This window comes from Ascaphus truei, chromosome 3 (genome assembly GCF_040206685.1).
Source record: "Ascaphus truei isolate aAscTru1 chromosome 3, aAscTru1.hap1, whole genome shotgun sequence".
NCBI lineage: Eukaryota > Metazoa > Chordata > Amphibia > Anura > Ascaphidae > Ascaphus > Ascaphus truei.
The window spans coordinates 223,152,737-223,171,040 of NC_134485.1; the positions used below are offsets into that span (position 1 = coordinate 223,152,737).

An 18,304-nucleotide genomic window follows, 5' to 3' on the forward strand; every position below is an offset into this window, starting at 1 on the left:
ATATTACCCAAACTCCCTTATTTGAACCTTGAAATGAATGTAAGTGTTAAGTGTTAAATGTGAGCTGACTGAATACTGTAGCTCCACATCTTCCTCCTTGGTACAAAATGACACAATTGTTAAATAATACAAGCGTAATTTTAAATCATGTTTTAAATGTTTAATGACTCCAAAGTAACTACAGTATAAAAGCTTTGGAGTGTTTTTTTTTAATTTTTTTAAAATTATTTTTACCTAATATCTTTTGTTAAAACACGGTTTAAAACCTGTGGTATATGCAGCAAAATGATTGATCCAGAGTGCTCAGCACTGCAGCGTGACTACTGTACATTAGAGAGAAACTGGGGAGAAAAATGACCACAGGATATGATAATTAAGCAGACCTAAAGAAAATGGAAGAACATGAGTGAAAAAGACAAAGCTGTTTACATTGGCAAGCTGTTTAAAAATGTATTTTTGCTGGCTATGTAGCACTACCTCATTAAAGGGATTATTCATTAAACTGATAGTACTGATTGGGGCACTATTGAAGTCAATGGGAATTTTTGTGTGATATTGCCTGATCGGCACCATTGCAGTTTCATTAATAACCCCCATTAATAACAAAAATGTGTTATTTGTCTGAGGAAAGTTTGTTTGACCCAATGTGTGTCAACTGGTGATAAAGTTCGCAGCTCATTCTCCTCCACTATTTCCCAGCTAGTAGGTTGGCTAGTCTGATTCAGCTTCAAGACCCCCCCAAAAATATTAACAGTGCATTATTAATTATGATAGACATATAGGATGGAATAGTTCTGCATTGCCTGTAATAGACACATACTGTAGGGTGGAAGAGTTCTGCATTGCTTGTAATAGACACATACTGTAGGGTGGAAGAGTTCTGCATTGCTTGTAATAGACACATACTGTAGGGTGGAAGAGTTCTGCATTGCTTGTAATAGACACATACTGTAGGGTGGAAGAGTTCTGCATTGCTTTTTACTGTAGGGTGGAAGAGTTCTGCATTGCCTGTAATAGACACATACTGTAGGATGGAAGAGTTCTGCATTGCCTGTAATAGACACATACTGTAGGATGGAAGAGTTCTGCATTGCCTGTGATAGACACATACTGTAGGGTGGAAGAGTTCTGCATTGCCTGTGATAGACACACACTGTAGGGTGGAAGAGTTCTGCATTGCCTGTGATAGACACACACTGTAGGGTGGAAGAGTTCTGCATTGCCTGTGATAGACACACACTGTAGGGTGGAAGAGTTCTGCATTGCCTGTAATAGACACACACTGTAGGGTGGAAGAGTTCTGCATTGCTTGTAATAGATGCCTTATGCATAGAGGTGTGGCTGATTAACATATGTGGAGAGCCACCCTGCTCTTCACATCTGACGTCACGCCCCCTGGCTGATGCAGCCTGGTGATGTCATGACGCCCCTCCCCACTGTTCTATACCCCGGCGTCGCTGGCTCCCCCTCCTCCCCACGCGCTGCGCAGGTTCTCAGGCGGGACTGGCTACTACAGCTCCAATGAAGTGAGAGCAGCACAGCATCCAGCCGGGGCACAGCGCGCAAACACACAGAGCAGAGCAAGGGGGCAAAGGACAGAGCTGAGCCGAGAAGAAAGCATGGGTAAGTGATCTGAAACGGGTAATCCTTTACCCTCCTGTGCAGTGATCAACCCGCCAGGGCTGCTTCATGCTGCAGTGCATACAGGGCAGGCTAGGGGCTTGCTGCTAAGTTTGCAAAGTTTGGGTGATTAGAGGGGAGGGCTGTTTATTGTTGCCAGTGTGCTGTAATTTGTTGTACACCGTAACACAGGTGTTATCTGTCCTGTGAAGTGAGATACCCGAGTCCGGAGAGGCTACAGATGTGTTGTTAGCCTGATCCTAGCATCATCAGCGTGGAAAGTGCCAGCAATGTTGATCAGTTTATATGGGAATTAAACTGATCTCCTACATACAGTATGTCTGCACTTGCTGAGTTTGTGCCAGACCTCATCTGACTATAAATGAGCTAGACTTGGAATACAAACCTCTCCAATAAAGTGTCGTTTTGACCTCGCAGGTTATCACAGATTGGTTAAACACTGCAGCATGAAAAAATGAGTTTATGTAAAACGTGCCAGCTTTAAACTGCAGGAAATTAGTGACACTGCTGCATCTGATTTAATATAAAGGTAGAAATCCCTCTCCTGAGCAAACAAACTCACAAGAGATTAAATGATGGGTGTGGACACTTGTTCCATCTATTGCCATGGAGTATCCAGCATGGCACATTTTTGTAGTAAGTGAACAAATGTATATGCTAGAAAGCAATGACTAATATTGGAAACCGTATGCACAATGAATACCAATGGCTGTTTAACGGGTGAGACCTTGGCATGTCCTTTTTAAATTGGTACCTCGCCTGTATTTTGCGGTAACGACTCGTTAAAGACACTTCTCGTCTCTAACTTGTGACAAATAAACCCCTTTCCCACGATTGTAGCTCATTGTGGATCCCCTCTGCATGCTGCAAGTGATCCCTCTGCCCTCTCTGCAGCCTGGAATTCCTATGCACAGCAGGTCTCTGAGCCACCAGTGACAGATGCATCAGGTCCTGGGTTGACTTTTTTTTTTTGTCTTTTGAAGGATAGGAACCAGTGCTTATTTGTGGAAACTAAGTTGAAGAAAAATGTGAGGCTATTAATTAGTGGAGACAAGTGCTAGCAGCAGAAGAATGGAAAACGAATAACATTTTTGCTTGCATTTTTTTTTTTTTATATATATATATATATATACTGATTTTTGTTATCTGTGTGTTGTGAAACGTGCGGTTGTGTGGTACTTTTACTGGTGTCCTTTTATTATTAGATGCACGCACTAGTACACTTTATCAAATCCTTCCACATCAATAATTAAACCAGATGGTAATTAAGGTGCAGGCTAATTAGTTTAGCCAGACATGGCTTCCTATTTGTGGGGGAGATAACTTTGTAATGCACTGAAAATGTTTGAATACTTATTTTCTCCATGGAAAAATGTATTCTTGAGTCAGTGGAAAATGAAGAGCTCTCTGCACTCCTAACCCCCTCCCCCCCCCCCCCCTATGTTGCCCAGTTTAATAGTTTTGGTTTTACCATCCTGTTTAAAGCTGGCAATAAACTCAACACAGTCTTCTCATTATGCTCAATCCATCAGTAGCATAGTAGAGTGCTAACTTTTTCTTTTGAAGATGGGATTAAGTAAGTGGTAAAAGAACCTATTGTTACGCAAGGAGGTGCATATATTAATTCAACATTTTAAAGCATTTTCTTGAAGGCGTCTTTCATTTTGTTTGGAAATCTAAAGTCCAATGATGTGGGAGAAACTTTTTTTTTTTATCGTTAAATGTATTTATTTTGCTAATGCATTTGAGTCCCTTGTTTTTTTTTTTACATGCAGAAAAATAGATATTATTGTTTATTTGTTAAAGATATTCCGCAGCATTATATTTTTATATATTACATAAACGGTCATAGAGATCCATCACACTGTTACTTGCCCGGGTGCACTATACCTGATGATTTATTATAATAGGCACTTACAGATTACATAAAATGTATATACAACATGTATTGACATCCCCGTTTTGGTCCTCTCCAGACCTTTTCTCATGATTGGCTTTTGTTAGTGAAATTGCACAGGCTGCTGGAACACACGTGCTCTGGCCGGAGAGACAATACCCGCTCTCTCCTGTGCTCACGCATCACTTGCAGCTGTTACCATTGGAATTCCCAAAAAAGTTCTGCTTATTTTTAAAGGGCACCTGTTTTTTTCCCCTCAAAGCTGTAAAATTTGAATTTGTACTGTGAATAACATAACACCCACACAGAATGTGCTCTTAACATTCGTTTCTGTTCTGCGGTAAAAAGACCTGCAGCTTCAGAAACGTAAAAAGGTCTGGAACCGTTTTTGCTGGAACCTTCTTGTCCGCCCATGTCCTCTTGATCACTTTTTTCATTGTTTTGACTATCACAAAAGATGTAAAAACATGGCAACTGGAAATGTTTTTTAGAGTATTATAATGGCGCTTTTTTTAGAATGTAATTTGTGCACAAATTGATGCAATCTGTACCTAGGTGGTGTAACGATCTACAACACTTGGTACTGTTGCGCTGATAGACACTCGCAGACATTTCTTTGTAAACCTAATATTGTGTTTTTCACAGCGTGGGGAAGCTGTCTGTGTAAATATGCTCCTCCCGGTCTTGCTTTTTTACATTTGGGTGAATCGCATGAAATCATGGTGGAAATTGTCATCTGGTGGCAGATGCAGTTTATTGCATGAAACACATTTTTGACAGAGGACTGCCCATCTCTTTAATACCTGAGAAGATCAGTTGGTGGCGAGAGAACTTAAATGATCTTTGTGAAGATAGTTGTAAATAGTTGATGCAGCGTCACGGTTCATTCTACTTGGTCTGAGCGTAACTGGTTGTTCTGCTGGTTGTATCACATAATGCTTTAGGTTATCGCAAAGATTTCACAGCAGTCTTCCATATTATACTTGCACTTGCTTTGTTACTGGAAGCCTGCTGTTTGGTTCTTCCCAAACTCACTGAAAGCCATGGTTAAAAACCATTTGGCTAATGGAACATTACAATGCTTGATAACTACATATTTCTACTACTTCTACGCCCAGGATCCACTAAGCGCTGATGCTAGGTATTGCAACCCAATGCGGCAATAGCGCTTCGTATCCTAGGCATAGTTCAAAGTAGAAATCATTGAGTTTCAATGGCAGTTAACGTTGGATCGGGGGTTCAATACCCTGTATCGGCACTATGTGCTTTTAGGAAATGTGATTGCTATGTGTTATTTAAAATAACTGAGCTGAATGAAACATTGTAGCAATTTTGTCTGTAGATGGAAAGCTATAAAGATCAATATTTATCTAAATCTTTGCTTCAGCATCATAGAATTTTTTTATTTTATTTTTTTATGACGGTCATAGTCCCATATTTCATTGTGGTCCAGCTCATCTGAGTGGGGCATCCCAGCCTAGGGAATAGCCTGTGGGTTGGCAAGAAGACCTACAATCACATAGTTTGCTTTATAATGGGAAATCCGTTAATTATCTACCAAATTTGGTCTGGGTGGGACAGTTTCTGGAATGAGATTGAGCAATAAGGATCTGGTCTTTTCATCAGTAGATTAGTCTTCCAGATTTGATGGTAGATACAACTTATAATTGTCCATACCTTGGCTCCATGACCTGTTTCAAGGTGAAGGCGCCATTCGACATTGCACTTTATTGAATATTTATTAAAATTGCTAACTTTCGTCAGATTTCAAGGTGCTCTATAACATTAACATGGTTTTTAATCTGTCAGAAATTATGATTTTTTTTCTTTATGGGAAAAATGTTGTTCAATGTTTTAGCCAAACAGACATTCGCTGCTGTGGGCAAGTTCTGAGCATTTCTCAGTAGAGGAAATCTTAAGTTGTAAACTCTCATTATGCTCCTTTTTCATGTACGCTCTTTGCTTGGAAGTTCTAGTTAAGGCTGGTCTTTCCTTTTTGCCTAATTACGTTGTAAAGGTCTCACCAAAAAGAGTCTTGCAGTCTGGAAGGAAATACGTATGTAGAAATGGCCCAGTTAGGGGAGAGTCAAAATATCATTGCGATTTTGTATATGAAAACAAAAAGGTAGATCTGCTATGTTTGTTAGTCTTCTATCAAACCTAAGGCCAGGTCCATAGCGCCTTCACACGTGCGGAGGTGTTCGCGGCCGTGACGTCACCCCCTTAAAGTGGGTGCGGTTTTTTTTGGCCATGGTACGCGCGCCGTTCGTTGGCTTGTCGATGTCACGGAGCTGGGTCGCCCTCATTGGGCAAACCGCTCACGTGACCGGCCTGTCGCGCGAAGTAATCAGTTTGATCAGATTTCTTGCGCGCCGCATTGTCGCAAACACTAGTCTGTTTGCTCAGTGTGCGGACACGTCCGCATGGTCTGCGGTACCATGGCCCCAGCCTTACTTTAGTTGGACGCCATGCTGAAGGCCTGCAGGACTTTGTGTCTCCAGTTCTTAAGTAGTTCTACTTGTTCTACGCTTGGCTCAGTGCTGCGGAGTAAGTGTGTATGGACAAAGTAGAAATATAGATACCTGACACTAACCTTCCAGTTGCTGTTCATTTATCTGCCTCCGTTGATGCCTCTTTGGCTATTTCCCATTATTTCCAAGTGCAACAGCTGCCTTTTTATAGCGTTGAATTAACATTAAATGAAAGCAGGTTGCTTTTCAAGGCACAGTTTCCAAAGGAACAATTCCTGAGGTAAATGTTGAAATAATAAGTTTTGACAGCCAGGGTTCAGATTTAAAACTTCATTTTGAAATCTGATGAGCAAAACATAAATGTAGGGCTTTGGAAAAACTGTAGGATGATTTATGGGTTTAATGCTGATATGCTCAATTTCAGCTACAGTGCAATCTTGGCATTACAGAAGCATGTGTGTTAAATCAAATGAATATTTCTATACCATTACATTGTATTAAATAAACCGTGTAACCCACACACTACTCTATTTCATGCTTGTTTCACCATATTAAGTACTTTTTAAGGTTACACAGGGAAATTTGGTTTAATGGCAAACTTTTTTTAATTGTACATTTTATGTATTTTCTAAAGAGGCCCATGTAGAAACTGACACTTTCAACACAATTTCAGCTGAATTTTATGCCTTGCTGTTTTCATAGTACAAACAGTAGTATTACTTTTTGCACAATTGTTTGAAGAATGGCACAAAATATTCTCGTTTTTGTTTTCCAATTGCATTTAATCACTGTTGGGTGCTATGTCTAAATATCTTAATTTCTAGAGATTTGTTGTTTTTGCTTTTGTTTCCTCTCTCTCTCTCGCTCCTTTTTCTATCCCCCCCCCACCCCCTTTCATTTGGGTTAAACATTAGTTGTGGTGAGAGCTTAAGGCTGCGTCCATAGAGGGGGGGGGGGGGCGCGCTCCTCCACACTGAGGCCTCGTTCAGGGTGCCGGAGGGAGGGCGTTCGGGAGGGAGGGCGGGAGTCTGCTGGGCGATGTGTGTTCATCCCCAGCAGACGTTTTCAGGAGTTGAGGGGGCGGGGATACAGACAGCAGTTTAGGGATCCAAGTTGCAGTCATGAAATCATTCTCAAGAATGATTTCATTGGCTGCCGAGGTCCCTGTGACGCTGCTGCAGCTTCAAAAAACGATTTTTTCGTTTATTGAAACTGTAGCCAGCGTCAATTCCTGGCTTCGGAGACAGAGCAGCTGCTACCCTGACAACCAGTATTAAATTTGAATACTTTGTGTCCCACGGCAGCTCGCCCTCCCTCCGAAGCCTGCACCCTGAACGAGGCTTTAGGCTCATCAGCGCAATCAGGAGCAATTGCATGAACTAGCAGACGAGCCAGCAAGCGCGATCAGGAGGCGGGGGGAGGTGGGACACTGACGTCACTGGGCCAATAGCCCGCGAAGCGCCGACGTCACGGCGCGTTGACGTTAACGCTGCTTCGCTCTGATTGGAGGTTTTCAGCCGGCGCCGAGCTCAGAAAAAGGTTCTGCTGTCGGCTGAAAATCCCTGCGCCTCAGCACACCTGCGGAGGCTCGCGGGAGCCCCCTCTCAAGACATCCTCATTGAGGATGACGGGGCTCATCGCAGAGCGTCCGCACGGCTCAGCGCTGACTGTCCTTCTATGGACTCGGCCTATGGCTGCGGCCCTGCTGGCGCTGACGTCACCAGCTCTCCAAGCATAAGCGTCGGGTGTCCGGGCTATTTTGCAAGCGTGTGTGGGGGGGGGGGCGGGGGGGGAGGGGACGTTGCAGGCAAGTGGAGTGCGCTTGAAAGTAAAAAAAAATTTGTTTACTCAAGCGCCAAGCTTGGGTGAGTGTGCGTGCCTGTGCGCACCACGTGAGCAGGGATGGGACAATTTTTAATTGCTGAAACTGAACTTGGCAAGCACCGCGAACTCCTTCTCACTGTGGCAAAGGTCCCTCAAATGAACTATATCTCCTCTCAATCCGTCCCAATATACCACCTGTCACGAACAGCACACCAGTGAGCACGTGACTTAGATATGCAATCAGGGTTAATGCACACGGCAACTCTAGCCCAGGGGTGCACAAACTTGGGGGCACAAGGTTTTCTAGGGGGCGCGGCAGTTAGAGGCCCCACGCCCATCACCAAGGCGTTTAAATGAAATGCCGGGAAAGGTGTGATGCCTCTAACATCTCCGACCTGCTGTCAGCCATGGCAACACACGTCAAATGACGCTGCAGGGTCACGTGGCGTCACATGACCAGCGGCGTCATTTACTGCCATGTTCTTGAGGAGCGGGGCGTGAGCGCTGGGACTGCCAGGCAGGGGGGCACAGCTCACAAACTTTGTGCACTCCTGCTGTAGCCAGCTCGCCTTTCTCCTAGGCAAGGTACCTTCAATGGGTTAATATTAACCCCGTAATTGCTATCTCATCTTTAAGCTTCCACCACACAAAAAATTATGCAAAGTAGGCATAATGAATATATATCTTCCAGGGTCTCAGGTCCCTGTTTATTATAGAAAAAAAAACTATGCACTTAACCCGTAAAAATGTGTCTGAAACATGTAAGTACTCCAGAGTGTGCAACAGTTCATTCAGAGCACTAAAGCATTACTTATTAAAGAATTGTTTAAAAATATCTATATCTATAGATATCTATATCTCTTCAGAAAAAGCTAATTACAAGAACATTAAATTACAGTAAATGCAGAACAATTTCTTAAAACAGATTTTCCTATGCATTACCATATGTCAGGGTTTTCCCTAGAGGTCACTACCATAGAAATATGAAAATTCACGTGTTTCGTCCAAAACACATCTGTTGAATTCTGATTTTCATAACTCCAGGGCAAGTCCTATATACAATTCTTCTTCCATTGAAACCACATATGCTCACTCTTGTCGTAAATCAGCTACAAGTTTGACAGTTTTACGACAGAGGGAAAAAAAGTTTAAATGTTTTCCTCAATCTATAAACGCATTCATAACTTACTTTCTCCAATACTTAGATGTGAGTCATATCAATGGAATCAGGCGATTTTATGACTGACATAACGAGACTAATTATGACTGTCTTGCTCCTAAATTTGAGTGACAAATGTATATCTGTCCTTGGCTACCTTCTAGACCTCGCGTTTCTGGCCTCACTGCATGCGTCTCCTTGCAATGATTCTACATATCTGAACTTCATACTTTAGGCTCAAGTTTATCACGGATAGTCTTATTTTGAATAAATTCATACGTGGAATACCTTCTTAGCCATGCCCCCTAAACCTTGCAGAACCCTCCAGAGAATGCTTTGAAGGTAACCTTACAAGGTTCCTGTTTATAACGATGTCGCGACACATATTTTAATCCCATCTCTAGCAAAACAAATTGCCTTCTCTCATCAGCCCCATGCAACACATCTTGTACTTTTTACTGGGCCACATGGGATAACCCACCAATGAAATACTCTCTGAAGATCTGGAAAGATCCAGGAAATCTTGACCTGTTCTAAACCCAATACATTGTATTTTTGAAAAAAACCACATTAACCCCTGAAGCACCAGATTGATTGATTAAAATTCATGTCATAATAAAGCATGACTTTATATTGGCTTCACAAATTTTTCACTGAAAGTAAAAATCAATGCTTGACTGTAGTTTATCTGCCTCTTGTGGCCAGTTGAGAACAACAACATTTTACAGTACTGTAGCTGCAGGAACATTTTATGGGTCATGTTCTGCTTTGGTATTATGTACATTAATAATATTACAAACATGAATGTTGTGCATTAGATGTCGAAAAAAATGATGTGCACCACAACTTAAGCAATCGTTCGTGAACGAGCTGTCCATTCCATGGCATTCCATTGAGTATTGGGTGGGAAGGTGATAAATCCCATGGTCAAGCAATCGTTCGTGAGGTGACTAAGGTACAGATTTCACACACAAATACATTTAGTCAATTCCTCATAATTGGGGAAAGGAGAATTGGCAAAAACTAGGTTTCAATTAGCATTAAACTTTGTCGACCTGAGATTTGGGAATGAGTTGCTACCACGTTTATGCCACTCCATTATTCATCCAATACACATTCTATCAAGACTGCACACTTGATACAGTTCTTCCTATTGCTCTCCACTTCCTGATGTTTTTTCACCAGCTTCGCTTTAAAAAAAATAAAAAACAGTACTGTTCTGGACACCAAGCCTCTTTGGCAATCCAATGCTGACAGAAGAATCAAATGCTGGACCTTGTATAATGGAGGTTTAATGGTACTTTAAAAAGAATAATATATACCCATTATAACTTTGTGTTGCAACTACTACCAGTTTCATACAGAATCCATAACCAAGATGAAGCTTGAGGTTTTTTTTTTTTTTGGTGTGTTTTTGTAATCCTGCATTTTCTTTATATTGTATAATCTACTGTAGTAACAAGCTATAGGGAAACCTCCAGATATAAAATGTTATGAAGATAGAAAGTAACCCATGCACAGTGTATATTAGTGAATATCATCATAAGCCAGAATCCTTGCATGCTGATTTTATCACGGTCCGCTCATTTGACAAGAAGTTGAATGAAGCATGTTTGTGGGTGACCCATGAGACATGGGTACGCACTAAAGATCTTCTCGTCTCTACTGAACCATCCAGAAGGACTTTCACATTGGTTTTTACCCGTCATAATCTTGTATCAGATAAGACAAAAGAAAAGATGACCATTTTTGATCCGTCTGCAGCTTCCACATGCGATTATAACTGCTACGATAGTTGTAGATCTTAAAAATGCTTCAACTCAAGAATCCAAGGGTGTTAGTCAGGCTTAGTATAATACTCCTAAGTCAACAGGACTTCATCAAATTACAATTACTGTATGCAAGTGTGTTCTTCTCAGGTGAATCTATGGGCTGTATAAATGTATTCCCCACATCCATTTACTAATACACTTGCAATAAAAAAAACATTTTATTATTATAGTTTAGCGCACTTTTTAGAATTCATCGTTTGCCTGCTATGATGATCTTAGGCTGGGGCCATGGTGCCTTCTCCCGGTGCTTTCACTGGCCGTGGGGGACGTTCCTGGGGGTGTTCCTAGTGACGTTACGGAGGGCGAACCGCTCACGTGACCTGTCTGTCGCGCTGAGAAATCAGTTTAACTGATTTCTCACGCAACGCGCGCCCTCCCCTTGCATGGACGTGAACACTGCCGTAAGGCAATCTGTTTGTTCAGCGTGCGAACGCCTCCGCACGGTCTGCAGTACCATGGCTCTAGCCTTAGGCCCGGGCCACAGAGGGGTGGGGAGAGCGGAGGCGCGCTAACGCTGAGGCTCGCCTGCTTCAGTCAGCGCGATTGCACGGACTTGCAGGCGAGCCAGCGTGCGCGAAGGGAGCCGGGGGGAGGTGGTTGGAGGCGGGGCAGTGACGTCGCTGGGCCAATCGCTCGCGACGCACTGACGTCAATGTCACGGCGCCGATGTCACGGCGCCGTGACGTTGACGCTGCTGTGCTGTGATTGGAGGTTTTTAGCCGACAGCGCGCTGAAAAACAGCTTGGCGCTCGGCTGAAACCTCCAACTCGTCAGCACGCCTGCGGACGCTCGCGTGAGCCCCCTCTCAAGGCATCCTCATTGAGGATGCAGGGGCTCAGCGCGGAGCGTCCGTCTATGGACTCGGTCTTAGTCTAATTTTGGTGCTTTAGACCTACAGATTAAGGATACTCTTCATTTCAATGTTATAGCCACATTTACTAACAAAAGCAATGCTTCAAATACAATGAACTCTAGGAAATATCTTCGGAAAGTAATCATGAATATGTTACTGAAGTCTTCAGGCTGGAATCCGCTTAGTTTTTGCTTTTTGTGATCGCTCTTCGCTCTGACACTGCTTGACAATGTTGCATTATTTATACATAGAATATTCAGAACAAAGACTCCTATCATACGCCTGTAGTCCCGTCCTTGTTTAAAAAGTACAGTATCTTTTCTGTATTTGGATAATAAAAGCATTGACTGCCTAAATAACTTGTCACTGTCCCATTTTCCATTGTTCTTGTCTTGCAGATCTATTTTTGCAAGCCTTTTTTATTTGAGTGTCTGAAACGGCATATCTTCCGTTGTTAAACATTTACAGTTTTCTTTAGCATATAAATAAATTTTCCCCTCTGCCCCTCCATATCCGCGCTTGACATGAGGGATATGCTCCTCATCTGAAGGTAGGGCAAAGACTTCTCACATGTTGGAGGTCTTGTATGCCCCCTCCTATGCCTGCCTCGGGTCAGCTGCAGCTGCCTTTGGAAAGGCCTCCAGGTGGCAGTGTGACGGTAGGGGTAAATATGGCTGCTGTTAATAAAGATAAGTCTGCCATTACCCTTACATGTTGGTAATACATTGGTATTGTATTATGTTGTGTATATGCATGTCTCTTGCTTGGTTCCAGCACCTCAGGAATCGGGGGTTAATATATTTGCAGGAGAATTGTTGAAACTTGGTCTGTGACCATTCCCTGTATCCTTGTTATGTTGCAAATATTATTTTGCAGTTCTACCCACCAATCAGGGCCTGGAATGTAGACGGCACCTGGCCCTTAGTGTAGCAATATTATGTTTTAAGTGTATAAAAAGGTGGGGAGGGAGACCCCCAGAAGACAGAGCCTGCAGAGTTAGAGGTGTTGCTTTAACAGGGAGAAACTGCAGTGTCCATTCCAGTGCTTGTCTTGGGTCTGAAAAACAGTCCTGTAGGCACTGGGCAAGAAGAGTTAACAGGGAAAATCTCTGCAAGGCGGTCCCTGCAACTAGGTATGCAGGGTTTCCTCCGTTGCGTATGTGTGATGTTTTGTATAGTTGTGGATATACTTTTCCAATAAATTAATTTTATAAACTCTCGTGTTCTGTCTGGCGATATTGATCCCTGGTATTGGTCCTGGTCTCTCGTGACAGGCTAATTTCTGGTGGCAGCGGTGGGATTGCCAGGCTCAGCACCAATATTCTTCAGGGAATATCTGTCCTGAGTCTGGTCTCCATTTTGAAGTCCACAGACATCAGTTACATCTGTACAATACTCAGACACCCCCTTACCAGTTCCTGTAGCCTAGTCAATGTACAGACGAAGACTACAAGGATGCCAACCAAGGATGGATCATACTTCGGTGTGAGCAGTACGGAATACCTACTGGAAACCGCTGATCGCCGACTTGCGGTATGAGGCACAGTGCTCGGGGCTTAAAGCTGAAGCACTGGCAAGCCCTGAGACAGTTCTGGGCCCAACCGGACTTCCGGAATCACCAGCCAGTGATTGGCTACTGAGAAATTTCTCACGTTTTTGATTGGGCTGTAGGTTTCTGGGAAACAAACAGAGGTTTTAAAAACCCTTACGCAGCTCAGATTTTCAGTTTCTAAGTTGTTTCTAGTTTTCTCTAAAAGTTTTCTAAGATTCTAAGCAGCAAGTGAATTCCAGCCCTTTAGGGGGAGAGGGGAGCTGTGGCTTTTTTAGGGTTAGCTTTGGACTGATAAGCCCTACACCTAGGAAAATATAGTTTTTCAACCTCAATTCCCAAGTAAGTGTGTTTTCTCATGTTTGTTGTAATCCACTGTGTGTACGTCTGTTTCAATGGAATAAATTACCATTAGTTTTACTGCTTGGTTTTGCTCTGTGATATGATCCCGGTATAATTGCCTGGTCTCCCGTGACAGACGGTGCTCCAGGTGCAACCAGAATGGGCACATGAAACGCGACTGTCCAGCCCCAGGATGCAGCGTACCCCAGTGGCCTGGGCCGTCGCCTGGATAGGCAGCCCAGATGATCCAGCACCCTCGTCTACATTCTCGATGCCAGTTGCAGCGACCAACCCCTTTGTTCCAGTCGATCCACCTTGCCACGGTCGGTCTTGGTCCCACGGATGTCCGGATGAAGCACCGGTGACCATTGGGGACCGGATGACCGCTGGTATGCTGTATTCCAGTGCCACTGTTAGTCTGGTTCGGCCTTATATGGTCAGGCCAGGGCACCTTTTTTTACCCGGGAAGGGGATGAGGGTGACTCTGGCGGATGGGGGCAGCAAATCCCTCCAAGTGGCCCGTGTGTTCCTGGACTGGGGCGCATCCGCGATGTCGGCATTCTGCTCGGCTTGTATGTTCTGTATGTATGTCTTTATTTATATAGCGCCATTAATGTACATGGCGCTTTACAGTAGTAATACAAGTGACAATCATATAAATAACAAATAAAACAAATAACAGATCATGGGAATAAGTGCTTCAGACATAAAAGTTACATTTAGGAATAGGAGTCCCTGCTCCGAAGAGCTTACAATGTAATTGATGCTCCTGTACTGTTGGGCAATGACTTGGGTTGACTCCGATGCAGCTACAAGGAGGACAATGCTGTAGCTGCGGTGACTCTGAGCCAGGGTTCCATCCCAGACTCCACTACGGTTCAGGATCCAAATCCTGAACCCATTACTTCCCAAGCCTTGGAACCCCCAGTCGTGGACGTTCCAGAGAAGAATGACTGGGTAAGTTGAGCAAAGCCTGCCTTGACTGAGTCTGATATTCCTGACTGTGACTAGGGCCAGTGGACCGGAGCAGAGTCAGACGTTACAGGATGCTGTAAGGAAGGACCCGAGCTTGGAGGGCATGAGGCAGTGTGCATGTAGGCAGCACCTGGTCCTGAGTGTTGCAATATTATGCCTTGTTTATAAAAAGTTGGGGAATGAGACCCCTAGCAGACAGAGCCTGCAGTGCATTAGAGATGTTGCTGTGACGGGGAGAAATTGCAGTGTCCACTCCAATGCTGGGCTCAGGCCTGAAAACCAGTCCCCGTAGGCACTGGGCAAGAAGAGAGAACAGGGGAAATCTCTGCAAGGCGGTCCCTGCAAGTAGATATGCAGGGTATCCCCCAGTTTCCCCAGTTGGGTATGTGTGATGTTTGAGTGTTTTTTTTGTATAGTTGTGGATATAATTTTCCAATAAATTAATTTTATAAACTCTCGTGTTCTGTCTGGCGATATTGATCCCTAGTATTAGTCCTGGTCTCCTGTGACGGGCCGTATCCCTATATTTTGCCCAACTTAATTTTACCAGGGGGAACTGCTACGGGACATTGCCTCAGGTCATGTGCTGACATGGAGGAATGGAAGAGAACATTGCTGTTTTCCTGATCACCCTGGCAGTGGGCACCATTGGGTTAATCCCTTCTCACTCTAGGTAGGACAGGAAGTAGACTTTTGCAGGTAGGCCATATAAGGCCCCTCCCTCTACCTGCACACTAGTCTTTTTCCTGTCCTCACAGCTAGGTGTAGGATTTGTTATTTTTTAACAGGGCTCACCTACTGCACTTTGTGCAGATAACCAGGGTCTCAACCTCTCTCCCCTGAAGCTCCGCGGTGCGCCCTGCGGGGGGCAAGTCGGAGACCCCTTAGAGTCGGGGGTGCCCCTGTTGGGTGGGGGGAAACGGCTGCAGCAGGAGGAACTTAGTGCAATGCCCAAGACACGAGGCGCACAATGCTGCAGCAGGGACCAATGGAGGCCCAGACTCACCGCATAAGCGCCAGTACGCTGCGGTAAAGTACCCGGCAGCCCGCCACAGCGGAAGGGGGAGCAGCAATAGCTGCGAGCGGAGGAGCTCTGAGACCGCAATAGCGTAGCAACGCGGCGGTACTACCCCAGGAAGCCGCGGGAAACCGAGGAGGTTCAGAGGACCGCAGGATACTGCGGTGAAGGGTACAAGGCACGTAGCCGCTCGGGAGCGCGCGCGTGCAGGCCGGCAAGTGCGTGCAGGGACACGCGAGCCGCGCGGGTGCATGAGCACGAGCACTTGATGACGTCACGGATGCGACGGCCACACGGTGTATGTGTGAGTGAAGCTGCAGCATGGAACGCTCAGCAGGGAGAAGCCAAGTGCTGGATATGGATGCAAAAATGGAGGCACCCAAAACATCAGTTCCCAAGACTAGGTGAGTCCTTAGTTTAGTTCTACAATGGGAAAAAAGAGATGGTATATATATATACATTAGGGTGTATGTTTAGCATTTATTTTGTTTTTATAAATTAGTTCAGTGGTTACCCTCCCAGAAGCAGGATCTTCAAAAGGGACGGGGGAATCCCTGCAACATAAATGAAGGTTGCTAAGAAACTAAATGGTGTTCAGCTTGTGAAATAAAGCATATGTTACGGCAGGAACAGCCTACAAGCCAGCCATAGCAACTACATCAATTGCTAGAGCTATGCGAGTGTGGATTGCCAATATTGAAGAGGCAATAGACAAGGGTGTAAAAAGAAGTACTATTCTTAAGGCGTTGTCAGTGGTGAAATGGGCAACTGATTACATAGCAGAAGCCTCATTGGATGCAGTAAAAATAGCAGCCAAGTCTATGGTACGAGCGGTATCAGCAAGAGGAGCTTTATGGCTCAGACAGTGGATGGCTGACACAGCATCAAAGAACACCTTATGTACATTACCATTTGAAGGTGAATTCCTATTCGGCAGCAAACTAGATGCAATAATAACAAAGGCATCAGGACAGAGCCAGGAGATTCAGTCTCCAACAGATGAATAAAATCAAGATAAAGAGATGTTTAGCTTCTGAGAATCCAGCTGTTATAGGAATACGGCTTTAAGGAAATTACTACAGGCAGAAGTAATAGAAAAGGTAAGAGGAAGCGGAATTTTTCCAGAATAATTTTGGTAAAGATGCCTACAGGGGATTACAGAGCAATACTAGACCTAAGAAAGGTAAATTCAGTCTTGAAGATAAGAAAGTTCAAGATGGGGTCTGTAAATCTGATTATACAAGAGGTACAGCCAGGAGACTGGATGGTGGCGATAGACTTAAAAGACGCTTATTACATGTACCAATAGCAAAAGGGCATCAAAGATTCCTAAGGTTTGCAGTAAATCAAGAGTATTATCAATACACAGCACTAACATTGGTCTGGCAACTTCCCCAAGGTTGTTTACAAAGGTTCTAGCCCCTCTAGTGGCAGAGATGAGAAAGGGGGGTAGAGATATACCCTTACCTGGACGACATCCTGGTAAAATCAAAGAATGGGGGGAAACTCCAACAAGACCAGAAAATGGTAATAACCTTCCTAGAACATCACGGTTGGTTAATAAACAGAGACAAAAGCATTGGGTACCCACTCAGCTCTTAAGATTTCTGGGAGTGAGATTGCCAGAGGCAAAGGGGCTAGACATAGCCATGCGAACAAGGAGGCTCAGAAAAGCTACCAGGACTTCTGCAGAAGAATGCATGAGACTCCTGGGGAAATTCGCTTCAACATTAAGCGTTGCATATGAGACCTCTGCAAAAAAAAAAAAAAAAAAAAAAAAAAAAAAAAAAAAAAAAAAAAAAAACAATTTTCTGCAACAATGGAACGGGAATCACAAAGACACAAGACAAAGAATCTTGTTACACCCACAAACAAAACAAGAGTTAAAATGGTGGGAAGATACCTGAAACCTGGTCAAAGGGAAAACGCTACAACCTGTGCACTGGTTAAAAATTACAACAGATGCGAGCAAGACAGGTTGGGGGGCTCAGATGGGAGAAGAAGTGGTGCAAGGAACCTGGGGAAATCAGGTAAACCACTTACCATCAAATCTGCTGGAATTAAAAGCAGTACAAAAGGCCCTAGAAGTTTTCCAGGACAAAATAAGAGATGGCTGTATAAGATAGAATCAGACAACAGCTCTGTGGTCAAATATATAGCCAAACAAGGAGGAACCAGGAGCAGAAAGCTGATGAAGCTCACAGCAGAAATACTCGGTTGGGCAGAGTGCCACTTGTCGGATATCACAGCCATACATATCCCAGGACTAGAAAATGTCACAGCAGACTTTCTAAGTCGCAATATCATTCACCCAGGAGAATGGGCGTTAAATCCAGGAGTATTCCAAGACCTGGTAGAGCGATGGGGGTCAACCAGACATCGATCTGATGGCGACACACCAGAATCGCAAAGTAAGGAACTATTGTTCCAGACAATTTCACCCAAGCGCACAAGCTACAGATGCTCTCAGTCTCAAATGGGACTTCAAATTGGGATACCTGTTCCCTCCAATTCCTCTGATTCCAAAAACAATCAGGAAAATCAGAGAAGAGAGAGCAGAGGTGATATTCATAGCACCATACTGGCCAAGAAGGCTTTGGTTTACACAACTGGTAAATATGGCAGTGGATACACCATGGCACATACCAGATCAAAAAGGCCTGATGCAACAAGGGCCAATAAGCCATCCAAATACCAAACAATGGGCTTTGACGGCATGGCGATTGAGCGGGAGACATTGAGAC

General features: G+C 44.0%; 1 protein-coding gene across 2 annotated transcripts in view; it reads left to right on the forward strand.

The window, feature by feature from the left end:
* Positions 1-1,466: 1,466 nt before the first annotated feature.
* Positions 1,467-18,304, forward strand: part of GPM6B (glycoprotein M6B) — a 128,142-nt gene continuing 111,304 nt past the window's right edge. For both annotated transcript variants that reach the window (XM_075590196.1, XM_075590199.1), the window contains exon 1: positions 1,467-1,623. In XM_075590196.1, the coding sequence (XP_075446311.1) occupies positions 1,620-1,623 (4 nt within the window). In that variant the 5' untranslated portion in view covers positions 1,467-1,619. The remainder of the gene's footprint in view (positions 1,624-18,304) is intronic.